This window comes from Moschus berezovskii, chromosome 23 (genome assembly GCF_049115385.1).
Source record: "Moschus berezovskii isolate FMDL1 chromosome 23, NW_MosBer_1.0, whole genome shotgun sequence".
Classification (NCBI taxonomy): domain Eukaryota; kingdom Metazoa; phylum Chordata; class Mammalia; order Artiodactyla; family Moschidae; genus Moschus; species Moschus berezovskii.
In genome coordinates, this window is record NC_142482.1 from 28,802,189 (window position 1) to 28,819,667 (window position 17,479).

The 17,479-nt window shown below is 57.2% G+C and overlaps 1 protein-coding gene across 2 annotated transcripts in view; it reads left to right on the plus strand.

The window, feature by feature from the left end:
* PTK7 (protein tyrosine kinase 7 (inactive)) overlaps positions 1-17,479 on the plus strand; it is a 63,132-nt gene that overhangs the window by 34,859 nt on the left and 10,794 nt on the right. For both annotated transcript variants that reach the window (XM_055406647.2, XM_088831517.1), the window contains exons 2-17: positions 4,236-4,523; positions 4,911-5,013; positions 5,357-5,547; positions 5,638-5,788; positions 7,020-7,168; positions 7,413-7,679; positions 9,471-9,604; positions 9,753-9,888; positions 10,000-10,119; positions 11,403-11,552; positions 11,652-11,802; positions 11,900-12,027; positions 13,323-13,526; positions 14,725-14,880; positions 15,610-15,842; positions 17,013-17,093. In XM_055406647.2, coding sequence (XP_055262622.1) covers positions 4,236-4,523; positions 4,911-5,013; positions 5,357-5,547; positions 5,638-5,788; positions 7,020-7,168; positions 7,413-7,679; positions 9,471-9,604; positions 9,753-9,888; positions 10,000-10,119; positions 11,403-11,552; positions 11,652-11,802; positions 11,900-12,027; positions 13,323-13,526; positions 14,725-14,880; positions 15,610-15,842; positions 17,013-17,093 — 2,642 coding nt within the window. The remainder of the gene's footprint in view (positions 1-4,235; positions 4,524-4,910; positions 5,014-5,356; positions 5,548-5,637; positions 5,789-7,019; positions 7,169-7,412; positions 7,680-9,470; positions 9,605-9,752; positions 9,889-9,999; positions 10,120-11,402; positions 11,553-11,651; positions 11,803-11,899; positions 12,028-13,322; positions 13,527-14,724; positions 14,881-15,609; positions 15,843-17,012; positions 17,094-17,479) is intronic.

Consider the following 17,479-nt stretch of genomic DNA (forward strand, 5'->3'; position numbering starts at 1 on the left):
CACGGCAACCCACTCCAGTATTCTTGCCTGGAGAATCCCATGGAGAGAGGAGCCTGGCAGGCTGCAGTCCTTAGGGTCGCACAGAGTCGGGCACAATTGAAGCAGCTGAGCATGCACACACTCACAGGACCTCTGGAGCCTGGGGATATCTTTTCGAGACCAGGAGGACTAGCCCCTGGGAGATGGGTCGTTGAGTGGCAAGCTGGATCCTTGGACCGAAGTAGCTGAAATTACTTCAGAGCAGAAAAACTTCCTGCTGCTCTCTGCTCTCCATAAAATCATGTTTACACATATGTGTGCACACTCACGCACACGTATACACACATGGGCCTGGGGCCCAGAGAGCAGCGAGGAGGGCAGGCACCAAACCAGATGCTTGTTGGGGGGTGGGGAGCTGGAGCTGGGCCACTGCCCACCCAGCCTTTTCTCGAGGGGCTGGGGCCAGGGCCCAGGCAGAGTGAGTGTCTGCATATAGATGGCTGTTGGAGAGCCAAGGAAATGGCTTGGAAAATGTCCTTATTGGGTATTTACAGCTCCAGCTTCGTTGGGGTCGTGCCTGGTGTGGGCAGATGGCTCTGTCTGCCAGTTTTGGTGGTGGGGCTGTTCTTTAGCCTGCCCTGTGCCCTCCGGGCGCTCTGGGCCATGATGCGGGCTCTTCATTTATGAATCCACTTAGTCTCATGCAGCCCAAGTGGTGGAGTGGGGCTCTCGTTTCATGGCAAGGGAGAGGGTCCAGAGGGGCCAGTGGCGGTGGCGTTGCTAGGGAGTCGAAGCTGCTCTGCTGAACGGCCGCCTCAAGGGTCACATGGGCCAGATATTTCCCTTCTACACCCAGGGTCTGTAGAAGGTGGGGTGCACGGCAGGCCAGGCGCCAGGCTGTGAAAGGGGGGCAGCTTTGGGAGGCCCAGGACTTGTGCTCTTCCCTCACGGACTTTCTCCAGACCACAGCGCTGGGGCATCCTCAAGTCAGGGCTGTGCTGGGGACTGTACCACCTCGATCTCCCCAAAGCCTTCCTCCTCCTCCTCCTCCGTCATTCAGCCGAAGCTTTCGAAGAGCTCTTACTTCCCAGAACCCTCCTCGGTCTGCCCATTTCCCCGGACAAAAGACCAGACCAGCCTGTCCTGCAGACGGTGAGATGGCTGGACTGGGCGCCCCTGGCAGTGTCTTCTCAGTGAAGTGGGTGTTGAGGCTCCGGGCTGGTCTCTGGTGTGGGGAGCCCGGTGGCCGGGATGTGAGCTCAGAGCAGGGGCCAGGGTCTTAGAGGAAGCCTGGTGGCTGCCCTCCCTGCCTTCTGTAACATCTGAAGCCTGCCCCTGCCAAGCAGTAACCAGGACCTGCTGTGAGCTGACGTCAGGACACAGGGCCCCTCGGGGCCAGCTTTGATGTTCCCCAGGCCCTGTCGAGGGGGCGCGGGGGGCTCTGAGTGGCAGTCTGGGAATGCATATCTCACCGCAGCTCCGCCAGCGCCAGGAGGGGACGGGATGCTGGATGGAGGCTGAGCTGGGGTCCCTCTGAGTCATGCCATCTTCTCTCCCAACTCAGGTTTCTGTGGCAAGGGGTCTGTGCTTCCTGCAACCTCGCAGCCCCTTTCCCTCCACCCCACCCCCTGACCTGATGATTCGTTCAGAATTTCCCTGCAGTGGCGGCTGCTTCCCATCTGGGGTCTGGGAGGGCATTGGGCCTCGCATGGGGGGAGCTTTATAACATCCCTAGAACTTGCATCTTTGGGCAGGAAGTGTGATGATGGTTAGGATGACGGTAGCTGCCTGCTGAGTGGGCTCATCCAAGGCATTGCACAAGAAATGACTGCATTTGCGAGTCAAGAGAGGGCGAGAGAAAGCTGGGGTTCCCACTGTGTTCCTTGCACAAGGTCAGGCGCACTGGGTGTGGCTGTCAGGATTGAGTTGGGTCTGACAGCAAACTCTTATAACTAACCTCCTGTGGGTGGGCGAGCCTCCTGGTCCCCACTGTGTCTGGAGAGGCTGAGCGGGAAAGTGGGGGTCGTCTGCACGTGGAGGCAGATAAACTCTCTCTGTCTTTGATGAGCATTTGTAGTTCTGGGTTGGAGGTCCCCAGATTTGAATGAGTCACGTGCACAGAGGCCCGCTGGGGCCTCCGCCTGAGGCTGCCCATCTGTGTCAGGAGTGGGTGTCGGGAAGTGTTCCGGATGCTTCTGTGCCTGCCGGCTCTTGCCCCACACTCCTTTGAGGTTACCTCCAGTCAGCTGGTGTTCACTGAGCACCTTTGTGAGCCTGGTGTTATCTGTGGGGGGTGTGTCTCTCTCTCTACCTGGCTGCAGGGAGTGAGACCCATCCTGGGCTCAGATATTTCTAGGACTGGTTTGGCGTTCTTGGGCGGGGCTGGGAAGAGTGTGGTGTGGGTATGGAGTTGGGTTCCTTGGGCCACAGTCCTGGCTCTGCCACAAATGAGCTGTCTGATCTTGAGCAAATCCCTTCATCTCTCTGGACCTCAGTTGATTCACTCAGCTTGCTTAGGGAGGGCAGGGACCACACTCCGGTGCAGTGTTTGGAAGCGAGTGGGGGTGTTTGGGTTGTGCGGGTGACTGGGGGCAGCTTTGCTGATTGGCACAGTGGATACGATAGCCCAGCGTGGTGGGGAATTATCCCATCCAGGGAGCCGGCAGGAACCTGCTGAGAAGTATTGGGGGAGCGCCCAGCTCCTTTCAGCGCTGTGTGCCTTGCACTCTGGCCCCTTTAGAATGTTGGGAGATGGACCAACATCAGGGGCAGCCCCTCCTCTGAACCTAGCCTTAGGGGATCCTGGACTTGTCTTGATACTTACATTTTTTTAAAATATTTTTATTTGGCTATTCTCGGTCTTAGCTGAGGCAGGCGGGATCCATTTCCCTAACCAGAAATGGAACCCAGGCCCTCCAGATTGGGAGGGCAGAGTCCCAAGGACCACCAGGGAAGTCTCCTTGACACTGACTTTATGAGGAGACTGGTTCTTGTGGCCCAAGGAACCACTCCCCCTGCCATGCCCAGGGACTTGGAAGGGAGCTCCAGTGGTTTGGGAAGGGGCAAGCGGGACCCTATTAGTCTCTCCCTTCCTGCGCTTGCCGGGCCTGGTTTGGCCAGAGGCAGAGCCTGCTTCTTCATGTAGCAGCCCCAGGTGGCCTATTTCCCCTCCCTGGAGGGGCAGCACATCCCGTTCTGTGCCATCACCCCCCTTCCCTGCCCCCCGCAGCAGGTGTTCTGGGCTCCGAAGCTCCAGGCCCCAGCTGGGCGCCCACGCAGGCCAGGAACAAAGCCCAGTGTGTTATTCCTGTGTGGCAACCATGCCACCTGCCCGGCCCTGCCCTCTGCCTACTCCGCCCATCTGCTGCTCTGCCCAGGCCCTTCACCCGCCCCTTTGTTTGGTTCCACCTTTGGTTTCAGGGCCCCTTTCTATGAGGGTGCCCCCCTGGCCCCGGCCAGAGCTGAACTATAGCCATGCAGGAGGGGGAAACCTGGGACCACTTAGCTACTTCTCAGTTAGCCCGGAAGAGCCAGCCTTGGACACAGATGGAGCCCTAGGATTGGAGAGTAGGAGGTGGGGTGGCCCTGGCATGTCGTGGAGAATAACACCAGATCCAGAGAATATTGGCTTCTCCTGTGATGGGGAGGTTTCTCCCAGAGATGCCCCTGGGAAATGCTGGACTGTGGAGCGTCTGTGGGTGGGATTCAGAGCCCCCACCTCTGATGCTGGACCCTCAGTGGATGCGTGACAGCCAATAATCCTTCCGAGAAGCTGTTTGGATCATGATTTAGCTCTGCTCTGTGACCTGGGTTCTGAAGATGGCGGGGAGGGTTGCTTGTTAATATTCCCCACTCCTCGGTCCAGCGTCTCCTGTGATCTGATCCCATAGCATTGAACCCTTTTTCTTCTAGGGAGAGTCCTGTGTGGCATTAATCCCCTCCCTCCTCCAGCCCTTGGGACTCTCTCCCCTTCAGCATTCTAGAGACACCGACTGCCCACATCATTCATTTAGCTAGAGCTTTTGCCTTTGTCCTGTGTCCCCGCTCCAGACCAGCCCCCTGGAGGGTACTGCGTCTTTGTTTCCCGCGGAGTACCCGGCACAGTGTAAACGTTCCTCAGTAGAGAGTTGGGGTGTCACGATCCTTCTCACTTGCGCTTGTTGGACACCTCCTGTGTGCAGGGCAATGGGTGCCCGTGTTAGGATGGTGGCTGTAGCTCCCCATGACCCTGTCTTTCCTGTGTTCCCCGCCTGCAGGTGCCCAGGCGGCCGTTGTCTTCATCAAGGAGCCGTCCTCCCAGGACGCGCTGCAGGGGCGCCGGGCGCTGCTCCGCTGTGAGGTTGAGGCCCCGGGCCCAGTGCGCGTGTTCTGGCTGCTGGACGGGGCTCCCGTCCAGGACACTGAGCGGCGCTTCACCCAGGGCAGCAGCCTGAGCTTCGCGGCTGTGGACCGGCTGCAGGACTCGGGAGCCTTCCAGTGCGTGGCTCGGGACGAAGTCACCGGAGAAGAGGCCCGCAGCGCCAATGCTTCCTTCAACATCAAATGTGAGAGCCGGGGGCTGTGTTTGCCCCCGCGAGACCCTCAGTTCCGGAGCCCTGCGGGGGGACCCCCTCCTTTCTCAGCTCCTCCCGTCTCCAGTTGAGCGGGGCAGGGAGAATGCAACTGAGGTCAGCTCTCTGCTTGTATGGACAGGAGGAAGTTAAAAGTTTTCACTTTTCCAAGGGTTATTTTTTTCCCCCTTCAAGTCTTGGACCCGGTGATCTGCTGGATGGTTTTGCAAATGGCAGGAGCCGTGAGGCAGGGTGGCCCTGTGTCGCTTGGCCTCCGAGCCTCCAGGTTCCAGCCTTTCCTGCTTGTCCTCCTTCCCCTCTGCGTTCCCTCCCTTGCTCTGCCCCGCACCCCTCACTCTGCAACCTCGGCCTCCGCTCCAGGGCTCGAGACCGGTCCCGTGGTCCTGAAGCATCCGGCCTCGGAAGCTGCAATACAGCCCCTGACCCAGGTCACACTGCGTTGTCACATTGACGGGCACCCTCGGTAAGGAGACTTTGGGGAGGGGAAGGAAAGGGTAATTGTTCGGGACTGGCAGACCTGTCTCCCCCAACTGTGGGCTCTGCCACCACCCTGCCCACGTGCTGCTCCACCCTGGGCCCTGGTCACTGGAGAAGGGGCAGCCTTGTGCCGTGGAGCGATCCTGGGAGCTGGGAAATCTCGAATCTCCGCCAGATTCTGCCCCCCGGATGGTGTGGCTCTGTGCAAGTCACAGTCCCTCTGCAGGCCTCAGTGTAAACTGAGGGGTCTAGCCCTGACTCTCCGGTTTTGCCCGCTGAGAACACCCCCTCCCTCACCCCCTGCTGCTGACCCGCTGGGGCCCCCGCAGACCCACCTACCAGTGGTTCCGAGATGGGAGCGCCCTCTCTGACGGTCAGAGCAACCACACGGTCAGCAGCAAGGACCGAAACCTGACCCTCCGGCCGGCCGGCCCTGAGCACAGCGGCGTCTACTCCTGCTGCGCCCATAATGCCTTTGGCCAGGCCTGCAGCAGCCAGAACTTCACCTTGAGCATCGCTGGTGAGCCCGGGGGTTGGGGGTGGGGCGCGGGGGACTGGGGCGGAGTCTGCCCACCTGCCTGCTCATGTGTCCGTGCCTCCCCCACCCCAGATGAGAGCTTTGCCAGGGTGGTCCTGGCACCCCAGGATGTGGTAGTGGCAAGGAATGAGGAGGCCATGTTCCACTGTCAGTTCTCAGCCCAGCCGCCCCCGAGCCTGCAGTGGGTCTTTGAGGATGAGACCGCCATCACTAACCGCAGCCGGTAAGGTGTTAAAAGTTGGGTGTGCATGCATGCTCAGTTGCTTCAGTCGTGTCCGACTCTGCGACCCTATGGACTGTAGCCCGCCGGGCTCCTCTGCCTATGGAATTTTCCAGGCAAGAGTACTGGAGTGGGTTGCCGAACTCTCCTCCAGGGGGTCTTCCCAACCCAGGGTTTGAACCCGCATCTCTTATGTCTCCTGCACTGGCAGGTGGATTCTTTATAGGTTGTTCTTTAAAGGATCTTAAAGAACCTCTTAAAGGAAGTGAGGTTCTTACCACAGGTATCCTAGATCTATGCATGGAATTACCTCAGCTTTCCAGCAGGTGGCAGTAGAATATCTTCCTGTTACAAAGTGAGCCTAACAAAGGGACACATCTCCAGGAAGGGCATCTTTTCCCACTTCCCGCAGACACACTGTGTGAGCCTACCGTGGCTCGTTCCTTCCCCACTTCTGCCCATATCGGTCTTCTTGGATGGGGGTCAACGACTCAGGCGTGGGGGAACACGGGGAACCTGGGTGATCACATTGTGGCCAAGAAGGTCCCAGATGGTAAAGACACCTTACACACACACAGACACACAGACACAGACACACACACGAAGGTCCCAGATGGTAAAGACACCTTACACACACACACACAGACACACAGACACACACACACACGAAGGTCCCAGATGGTAAAGCATGCCCCCCACAGGGACACTTCTGTCCTCATCCAGGCCCTAGAGAGCAGAGAGCACCTTGGTGGTGCCAGGTGTAGCTGTGGTCCTTGGAGGTGTGGCTCCCCAGGCTGGGGGCGGGGATCCCACTCGGCTGCAGCCCTGAGGACGTCACCTGTGGTCTGTCTGGTACAGCTGACGGGCTTCTGATGCTGGAGCTTCTGCTCTGCCAGCAGGCTTATCTCGGCTCCCTGGGAAGGTGGCCCCCTAACTCCACAGGTGTGCCGCAACTCCTTGATCCCTCCCACTCACACCGCTGCTGGCCTGGCTGTGCCAAAGCCGCGTCTCTTGTAGTTAAAATACACACTCCCACACACGTGAACAAATGCATGCACACGCATGCACACACATGCACGCACCAGCACGGCGTGTCGGCTTCCTTCTCTCTGTCCTGTTCCTGGCCGATACTTTCCTGCATACCTGGCCTGCACAGGACGGGGTTCCACTGGCTCCCTTCTGGAGCGAGGCCCCTGGGTCACTCCCTGCCAACATCAGTCTCTCCCCTCTGCAGCCCCCCGCACCTCCGCAGAGCCACGGTGTTTGCCAACGGGTCCCTGCAGCTGACCCAGGTCCGGCCGCGCAATGCTGGCATCTACCGCTGCATAGGCCAGGGCCAGAGGGGCCCTCCCGTCGTCCTGGAGGCCACGCTTCACCTGGCAGGTGAGTCCGAGGGTCTGGGGTGCCGAGGTAGGAGCTGCCTGAAGCGTTGTTGGCCATGTAGAGGTTTAGGTTCCTGTTTCCTACTCAGAGCAGCTTGGAGGGCGGAGGGAGGAAGAAGATGCCTGGGGTCGGAAGAGGAGGTGCTGAGGGTCCCGGGGAGGGCTCGTGCTGGGAGCGGGGGAGCGGGCTGAAGAGAGCATCAGGTGTCCCGGACCCCGTGGTAAGTCTACTTCCATCCCTACAGAGATCGAAGACATGCCCCCATTCGAGCCACGGGTGTTCACGGCCGGCAGCGAGGAGCGTGTGGCCTGCCTGCCCCCTCAAGGTCTGCCAGAGCCCAGTGTGTGGTGGGAGCACGCAGGAGCCCGGCTGCCCGCCCACGGCAGGGTCTACCAGCAGGGCCACGAGCTGGTGTTTGCCAGCACTGCCGAGAGCGACGCTGGTGTCTATACTTGCCATGCGGCCAACCTGGCCGGCCAGCGGCGACAGGATGTCAACGTCACCGTGGCCAGTAAGCACCTGCGCCCTGAAGGGCCAGGAAGGGAAGGCCCAGGGAGTCACCCCTGGAGCTCTCCTGAGGTCCCCCCTCACTCTGAGCCCTCCTGGCCTGGGAACCTTTCCTCTGCTGGACGGTGATGTTGGAGTGGAGGGTGGTGAGCCGGACACGAGGTTGGGGTGACAGCCCTCCCTGAAAGTGGTCCTCTGGCTGCAGCGGACAGGGCACTGGAGTGGGAGTCTAGAGACCTGGGTCACACTCTGTCCCCAGTGCACAAAGTGACCATGATAGTCACCTGCTTTGCTAGGGCTCAAGTTTCCTCATCTTTTAAAATAGAGCTGATAACCCATTACCTGTCCTACAAGATGGTCAGAAGGATCAGTGAGGTAGATAAAAAAGACTTTTTTTCCTTATTGGGAAGGTGATATGGACAAAGTTATCGGTAGTAATTACTTTGTCTGTTGTTATACTCGCCACATTTCTGCAAAGCACCTACTATCTAGCGTGTCACAGCTGCGACCCGGAGAAGGTGTAGCATTGTGCCATGGAGCTATCCTGGGAGCTGGGAAATCTAGAATCTCAGCCAGACTCCACTTTGAAACCTGCATCGTCACATTATTATAAAGAGATGCACGGGGCGGGAGGACTGTTTCCAGGCCTCTTTGCACACAGTCTGCCCCACCAAGTCAGAGGATGAGAAGTCCTTCCGGGAACTGAGCCTGAGTGCAACATTTTCAAACAATGATTGGCTATTCCGAGAAGACTGGATTGTTACGGACAAGACTCTAAACAGGAAAGCAGTCAATAGATGACCGTAATTATCTTGGAGATGTTGAAGGGACTTAAACAGAGGTGATGGCGGTGGAGGCAAGAGGTGGTGAAGTTCAGATACATTTTATTTCTTAAACAAAATTATTTACTTGGCTGTACCGGGTCGTAGCTGTAACATGCTAGATATTCAGTCTTTGTTGTGGCATGTAGGATCTAGGTCCCTGATCAGGGATTGAACTTGGGCCCCCTGCATTGGGAGCATGGAGTCTTAGCCACTGGACCACCAGGGAAGTCCTTGGATACATTTTAGAGCTGAGGTAGATAGGGTTTGTGTAGAATGAATGTGATTGGGTGGGGTGGTAGGGAAAGCTGTAGAGAGAGAAGTCAGCTAAGTTTTTGGCCTATGCAATTGGCTGGATAGCGGTGCTGTTTACTGAGAGGAAACTCTGATCAGGTTTGGGGAGAAATCAAGCATTCTCTTTTGCACATTATATAAGAGCCTGAGGTGCCTGTTAGATATCCAGCAGGAGATGCCGATAGGATTTACAGATCTGAAGTTCGTGGGGGAGGTCAGGAGCCAGGCTCTAGGTTTGGGACTCATCTACTTGGATAGTATTGAAGGCCATGAACTGGCCATTGTTCCAGGGAGTATTTAGCCAAAACAGAAATTTGAGGACAGAGCCTTGGAGTGTTCTGGTATAAGAAAGCAAGGATTCCGGAGTCCTGCAGACCAGAGTTTTCAATCCTCTATCGTGCATTAGAAATCATTATTTCTTTGAACTGCTGTCTTCTTATCTGTAAAATGGATATAGAAATGCATACCTCAGAGGTTTATTGTGGCCCTGAACTAAGATAACGTTAGGAAGGTTCTGGTACCTGGGCCTTCACTAAGAGGTCATGCAGTTATCACTGGAGCAGACAGGGTTTCTAAACTCAGGGCCTGGGGGAGGTGGGTAATCAGAATTTCCTAGGATTGGATCCATGGGTTTTGGGGACATGTTGATCAACCTTCTGTTTCCTACTTGTCCCTCTAAGCGGTGCCCACGTGGCGGGAGAAGCCCCAGGACAGCCAGCTGGAGGAGGGCAAGCCGGGCTATTTGCATTGCCTGACCCAGGCCACACCCAAACCCACGGTCGTCTGGTACAGAAACCAGATGCTCATCTCTGAGGTGAGGATGAGGGTTGCTGCTGGGGGGCTGGGGGCCATGGAGTCCTCTGTGCTCATCTCCCCAGCGCACTTTCCCCCGAGGCAGCCCAGGGAGAGGTGGGTGGGGGACAGGCAGAGACCCACTTGTGGGCACGTCTCCTGTGCTGCAGGACTCACGGTTCGAGGTCTTCAAAAATGGGACCCTGCGCATCAACAGCGTGGAGGTGTACGACGGGACATGGTACCGCTGTGTGAGCAGCACGCCCGCCGGCAGCGTCGAGGCCCAGGCCCGCGTCCAAGTGCTGGGTGAGCTGGTGCCTGGCCCAGCGGGCAGGAGAGGACCAGGGAGGGAACTGCAGGGTCCAAGATCTTCAGGGCTGCCGGCTCAGTCCCTCCCCTTTCCCGCTCCTGAAACAGAAAAGCTCAAGTTCACACCACCACCCCGGCCACAGCAGTGCATGGAGTTTGACAAGGAGGCCACGGTGCCCTGCTCCGCCACGGGCCGAGAGAAGCCCACTATTAAGTGGGTCCGGGCAGGTGGGTACCCTGTGGGCGTGGGGTTGCGGGGTGGTAACAGGTGGTCCACTGGTCAGACGTGTGCCTGTCTCAGGACCAGCTGAGTGCCTGGTACTGCGGGACAGACAAGACATGTAGGGGCCGATTTATACTCCAGTTAGAAGAAGAAAACCAGACATGAAAGAGGTCAGGTTACAGCGTTAGACAATGTATAGGATGATTCAAGGCACCAAGTGATTGGATTGGTCCAGACAGGGCTGTAAAGTCCTCCCTTTCCAAAATAGTCATTCTTTCCAACAAAAAAGTAATCCTTTAGAAAACTTTGGGAGAAAATAATGCATAATCCCACCGTCAGTCATCTCTGGGTGTGTACCGTTTTCTATGTACATCTTTTTGTTTTTACATAGCGGTTTTATTGTATATCTAATTTTCACTTACTATACTTTCATGAGTAAGTTATGCTTATAGAAATGGACGATGCAGATAACTGTATGTAATTTTATCTTTCCTTTTACTTAACATCATCAGGCAATTCCCCATGTTTTTATACATAAACGTTGGAACATTGGTTTTGATGATTACAATAATATTACAATAGTTGGACTCACTGTAGTTTACTTAAATATTCCCTAAATGTCTGACATTTGGGTTGTTAGCCATCCTCCCTCCCTTTCTCCCTCCCTCTTGCTGTTTCTCTCACTCTCTTGTCTCTTTTTATTGCCACAATAAACATCTTTACGGCAGAGTTTTTTCTGGATTTGGGTTTATTTCCTTTGGGAAAGATTCCCAGAAATAGAATAATTATGTATAAAAGGGTAGGCACATTTTTACAACCCTTGATGTGAATGGCCAAATTGTTTTTTAAAGGACTTTTACGTTCCCATGAAGAGAGCGAGGTTGTCGATTCTGAGAAGCAAGTGGGCCCTCTCTGCTCAGGTGTATGGGGGAGTGTTCTCTGGGGGATGAGGCTCGAAATGGGCAGGACAGTGGCAAAGAGCAGGGCTAGGTGCTCGGAGCAGGGAGTGACAGGCAGTGATGGTGAGAACAGGGCAAATTCCACACCCAGCCAGAAGTCCAGTTTGGTGGAAGTCGAGAGTTATACAGGGCAGTAGGAGGAGGCGAGGCTGGAAAATTAGAAAGAGTGAGTAACAGGGACTCCCGCCCCCTGGTTCGGGAGTTTGGACCTTGTCTGTGGGTAGGCTGGAGCAATGGCATGTTTTCAAGTGGAGGTGAGTGACTAAAGGCATTGCCGACCGTGATGGGACTCTGGTGCAGCCCGTCGTTCCCCCGTATTTCCCCTGCAGACGGGAGCAACCTCCCAGAGTGGGTGACAGACAACGCCGGGACCTTGCACTTCTCCCGGGTGACCCGTGACGATGCTGGCAACTACACCTGCATCGCCTCCAACGGGCTGCAGGGCCAGATCCGCGCCCACGTCCAGCTCACTGTGGCAGGTGCGACCGTGCTGGGTGCGGGGGCCGGGGCCGTGGCCTGCACCCCGCCAGCCCTATTGCTCACTGCTCCCTGCCCCTCGCTGGGCTCTTCCCATCCAGTGTTCATCACCTTCAAGGTGGAGCCAGAGCGCACGACTGTGTACCAGGGCCACACGGCCCTGCTGCGGTGTGAGGCCCAGGGGGACCCCAAGCCGCTCATTCAGTGGAAGGGCAAGGATCGCATACTGGACCCCACCAAGCTGGGACCCAGGTAGGCTGTCTCCTCCTCCCCACCCCACCGCCTCCCCTGCAGCTCAGGCTCCCGGGGGCCAGCCAGGTGGGCAACGCTGGGGCTTCTCTCCTGGCAGGATGCACATCTTCCAGAACGGCTCCCTGGTGATCCACGACGTGGCCCCCGAGGACTCGGGCCGCTACACTTGCATCGCGGGCAACAGCTGCAACATCAAGCACACGGAGGCGCCCCTCTACGTCGTGGGTATGGAGCCCGCAGGGCTGTCCTGCACGGGTAATGGGGGGCCCGAGTTCTTTCTCATCCTTGTTCTCATCAGCCCTGTACACAAAAAGGCACTGAAACCGTTTTTTTGCGATGGGGGATGGGATTCAGCTGGGTCCCCTCCTTGGGCCCACCACGCAGTCAGTCTCAGGTTCCTTGCCCTGACCTGGGCTGCCGTTTACACCTTCCACAGCTGGGGTGTGTGAGCCTGTGGCGGTGGGGGGTGTTCTTGTCCTGAGATGCTTCCTCCCAGGTCTGTCCTCGTGGTCCTGGGTGAGTGGGGAGAGGATAGGCCAGGTTGCAGCAGCATGTGGTTCCTTTGCCCTGGAGACCCAGAGGGTGAAAGGCGTGAGGCCCTGAGTAGGGCCTGGGACTGGGGATTTGGGCCTGACCTCTCCTGATCCCCAGCTCTGTGCTCTTCCAGGTGGTATTTCCTCTTTTTATTTTCTCTGTTAAGATGGGAGTGGTTTGAACAAGAGGCTTTCAAACTTTTTTGGTTCAGCAGCAGAACTTATTTATTTTTAATGTATTTACTTTATCTGGCTGTGCCGAGTCTTAGTTGCAGCACGCGGGACCGAGTTCCATGACCAGGATGGGAACCTGGGCCTCCTGCATTTGAGAGTGCAGAGTCTTAGCCCCTGAACCACCAGGGGAGTCCCAGAACTGGTTTTTTAGACAGGGTTTTTCGTGGAACTTTAAATGGGTAAAGTGAAGTGGTGGCCTCTTGGTTGAAGCCACTGGGTGTGTGCCAACTGGGGGATCCTGGACGGCCTCCCCCCTTGGGCCTTTCTCCTGCCTGGCACCTCTTTCTCCATGGGACCCAAGGCCACTGAAAGCCTGTAGACTAGAAGATCCTTCTGCAAAAGTGTTTCTTGAACCTTCTCTGTGCTGGGCGACGGCTGGGGCTCTAAACCAGAAGTTCCCACATGCCGCTCTGTAGGACCTGACTCAAGATTTCAAGTCACTAAGGAAGCTTGTTAACAATGGCGTGGGTTTGTGGTGGGGCCGACTGTAGTGTGCTTCTGATGTGTGTCTGGGTGCAGAACCAGTCTGGAAATCACTCAAATCCTGCAGAGCTCCCTCTGGCCTCAATGGGCCGCCAGGAACTGATCCTTGTTGAAGCCAGTGATGGGGGTGACCCTCCCAGGTTGCTCCGGCTTGGTCAGAGCATCAGGTAGTCCAGGAGGCTGTTGAATGTGTGCAGTGGAGAGCGGCCGGCAGAGCAGTAAGGCAGGATTTGCCCTAGTCGCCCCTGCCCACACCTGTGTGTTTCTCAGACAAGCCGGTGCTGGAGGAATCGGAGGGACCGGGCAGCCCTCCCCCCTACAAGATGATCCAGACCATCGGGCTGTCGGTGGGCGCAGCTGTGGCCTACATCATCGCCGTGCTGGGCCTCATGTTCTACTGCAAGAAGCGCTGCAAGGCCAAGCGACTTCAGAAGCAGCCGGAGGGCGAGGAGCCAGAGATGGAGTGCCTCAACGGTGAGGGGCCCTGGAGGAGGGAGGCGGTGCCGCGCGCAGGTGCTGAGCGCCCTCCCGTGGCCGTGGAGGAAAGTGCAGCAGTTGGAGCCAAAGCAGAGCCTCACCCACCCCCTTCCCCCGCTCAAGCCCCGCCCCCAGGTTGGCCGATTCCCAGGGCCTCTGCTTCCGAGCAGCCTGGCTCAAGTCTTCCTCATTGGATTCTCAGGCTAGCCTCCTGTGTTTCCCGGCCTTTTCCCTGCAGTTCTAAACCACAGGCATAATTTCAGTATAGGGCTTCCTTGGTAGCTCATCTGGTAAAGAATCCACCTGCAATGCAGGAGACCCCGGTTTGATTTCTGGGTTGGGAAGATCCCCTGGAGAAGGGATAGGCTACCTGCTCCAGTATTCTAGGGACTTCCCTGGTGGTTCAGCTGGTAAAGAATCTGCCCACAATGCGGGAGACCTGGGTTCGATCCCTGGGTTGGGAAGATCCCCTGGAGAAGGGAACAGCTACCCACTCCAGTATTCTGGCCTGGAGAATTCCATGGACTGTATAGTCCATGGGGTCACCAAGAGTCGGACATGACTGAGCGACTTTCACTTCCAGCCCCCACCCTTCCACCCTCCCCCTGGAGTTGGCTGATTCCCAGGGCCTCTGCTTCTGAGCAGCCTAGCTCATATGCGTTAGTGTTTCGTTGCACATCTTGTCTCTCCTTCCGCTAGTCCTTGAGTTTCCCGGGGTGGGGTGGGGTGGGGTGGGGGGCTCTGTCTGCCTGTTTTCCTCCTCCTACCCTTCCTCTCCTCCACCGGGAGCCCCCTAGGAACATGGCTGTGTCTCCCCTCTCACTTTAGGGGTTCAGGAGCAGGACTGGAGTTTCCCTTGTTGTGATTGTCCCTTTGTGCCTGCTTAGAGCTTTGCACCTAGGAGACCCTATAAAAGCAACCCTTATGTTACCAGGCTGTCCAGGGACCAGTGACTCAGCTGAGACTTGTGCTGTCTCTTCAAAGGTTGTAATCGTCTGTGTCAATAAGTGGTCGGACCCTAAGGGGTGCTGGGCTCCCTCGCCCCGGCCCCTGAATTCAGTTCGCTGACCGGATTGTGTGTGGACGTTGTGTAGATCACTAGGATTGAATCCCTTGAGTGGAAGATTGTGGGAAAGGATTGCAGTCCCCATGGTGGCCAGTCTCATCCTCACTGCCCCTCACCCCCTCTTCCCAGGCGGGCCTCTGCAGAATGGACAGCCCTCAGCTGAGATCCAGGAGGAGGTGGCCTTGACCAGCTTGGGCTCTGGTTCCGCTGCCACCAGCAAGCGCCACAGCACGAGCGACAAGATGCACTTCCCGCGGGCCAGCCTGCAGCCCATCACCACTCTGGGTGTGTTGCCGTGGCTGCCATCACCCCCCTACTTAACTACAGGCTCTAGGTCTGTCTTTAGGCTGCACCAGGGGCTGGTGCCTCTGGAGGCCCTGAAGCCCAGAACCTTGGAAATGGAGGGTGCGTCAGGGCGGCCGGGCCCAGTGGGTCCCCCGTGTGCCCGTTGTCCACACCCCACCCCGGAGATTTTTGTCATTCCTATGTATTATTCACTTGATGTTTTCTTTAGATTGACTTTCTCTCACCTTTAAGAAAAATTGAGCTCTCTTGACTCAATGGGACATGAGTCTGAGCAAACTCCGGGAGATAGTGAAGGACAGGGAAGCCTGGTGTGCTGCAGTCCATGAGGTCACAGAGTCAGACACAACTGAATGACTGAACAAAAACAACAAGCTTAGTTGTAGGAAGAACTGTGAGAAGTTACAGATCTGTGTTTTATGACTATAGGTTAAAATATAGAAGTAAGACATGTTAACAGTGAATCACCTAAAATTCTCATACAGACCACCTTCTAGAAAGTGCTGTTAATCTGACCCCTTTATTTCACTGTTAGAGACTGCCAATCCCAGGGCAGAAGAGGAAGTGGTTCGGTCAGAGTTACACACAGAGCCGGGGCCACTTCCCGGTCTAGCTGGGCAGGAGCAGAGAGACAACCCTGCGTGTGACCCCGGCCAGGTACCTCCAAGTCAGGGGCATCCTCGGCTGGCTGACTCAGTCCTGTGCCCACAGGCAAGAGCGAGTTTGGGGAGGTGTTCCTGGCGAAGGCACAGGGCTTGGAAGAAGGATTGCCTGAGACCCTGGTGCTCGTGAAGAGCCTGCAGAGCCGGGACGAGCAGCAGCAGCTGGACTTCCGGAGGGAGTTCGAGATGTTTGGGAAGCTGAACCACGCCAACGTGGTGCGGCTGCTGGGGCTGTGCCGCGAGGCTGAGCCTCACTACATGGTGCTGGAGTACGTGGACCTGGTATGCTGCTGGGAGTGCCCTGGCAGTCTCGGGCGGGGGACAGTGCCCTGACCTGGCGGGGGGGAGGGCACTGATGAGACCCTGCTGTTGCCACCGTGAGACATTCGGCCTCCTGTTCTCCCAATTCCGACCCCGCCTTTCCTTAATCCTCACCCCCTTTCCATCTGCTGGCCCCCTGTCTGGGGCTTGGTCCCAGTTTTCTTCCAGTTTCTTCCTCAGCCCAACGGCATGGATGCCTTCCAGGCCCTTTTCCCTGACTCTGGTTTTCTCTGGTTTGTCATTTTTCACTCTCCCCAGGGCCTGTCAGCCCTTGAGAATAAGCATAATGAGAACCTGGCTTTCCTTCTTTCCCTCCAGCCGGTGCCACTGCAGGGACAGTGTTTGCTTAGCCACCGGCCTTCTCTCTCCCCGCTGGTCCTGACCAGCCCTGCCCCTCACTCTTCAGTCCAAGGCTCACTAGGTCTAGTACCCCTGGTCCTCAACAGCGGCTGCACAGACTCTGCAGCTCGGTTTCAGGAAGGGCAAGGAGTGACCCTCATCTTTCCAGGAACAGGGGCTCACAAGCACTTTGCGCGTGTTTCTGCCGCTAGGGTCCCATCTTTGTTAGGTCCAGAGGGCGAGGCTTTCCTGTCTGGGTTCTGTGAAGGCCGAGGGTCGGGGGCCTTGTTTTCCTCTTGGCACTCTCAGGGCAGGGGCTTCCTCTCCTGCCCATCTGGGGGCTCCCCCAAGGGCAGCAATGACGGTCCTCCTCCCTTTCTGACTGGGAGCTTCTAGGACAGCGGTCCCCAACCTCCGGGATCTGATGCCTGATGATCTGAGGTGGAGCTGACCTAATCATGATAGAAATAAAGTGTACATGATAAGTGTAATGCTCTTGAATCAGTCTGGAACCTTCCCCTCCCAGTCTGTGGAAAAACTTGTCTTCCACTAAACTGGTCCCTAGTGCCAAAAAGCCTGGGAACCACTGTTCTAGGAGACGCTTCCTATAAGTTTTAGTTGCCACTGGACTCTCCCCATGGGAGGGGGTCTGGGCTGAGGGTCGGGCATTCAGGTCAGGGGTCCTCGCCCCCTCCCCCCGGGGCAGGCACCCTGTGAGCACCCGCTGGGGTTGGGTTTGGGGGGGACACCGGCTGGGCCGTGACCTGACAGAGATGCTGGACTTTTCCTCAGGGAGACCTTAAACAGTTCCTGAGGATTTCCAAGAGCAAGGATGAGAAGCTGAAGTCGCAGCCCCTCAGCACAAAGCAGAAGGTGAGGATGGTGCGGGGTGGGGGGGCGGGAGCCGGGCGGTCGGTCCCATAGCAGGTGCCCTGGTCGAGTGCTGCCCGCAGGCCAGGCCCCGGGTGAGCACTCGGGGATCCCGGTGATCCTCTGGGATGGCGTCACTTCCCTGCGGTGGGTAAAGACCCTGAGGCCGAGACGAGTTAAGTGGCCGGTCGCAGCCTGTGAGCTGCCCTGTGTGGCCCCACTGCCTTCACGGAGAAGCGCCGCCCTCGGCCCGGGCTGTTGGAGCAGGATGCCTGCTGAGGGCGCTGAGCTTCTGGGGCAGCCAGCAGCCCGGGCATCTCGGGCCGGCAGGGCTGGGCGTGGCCCTGAGCGTGTTCCCTCATCCCCTGGGGGTGTGGACAGGCTGCCAG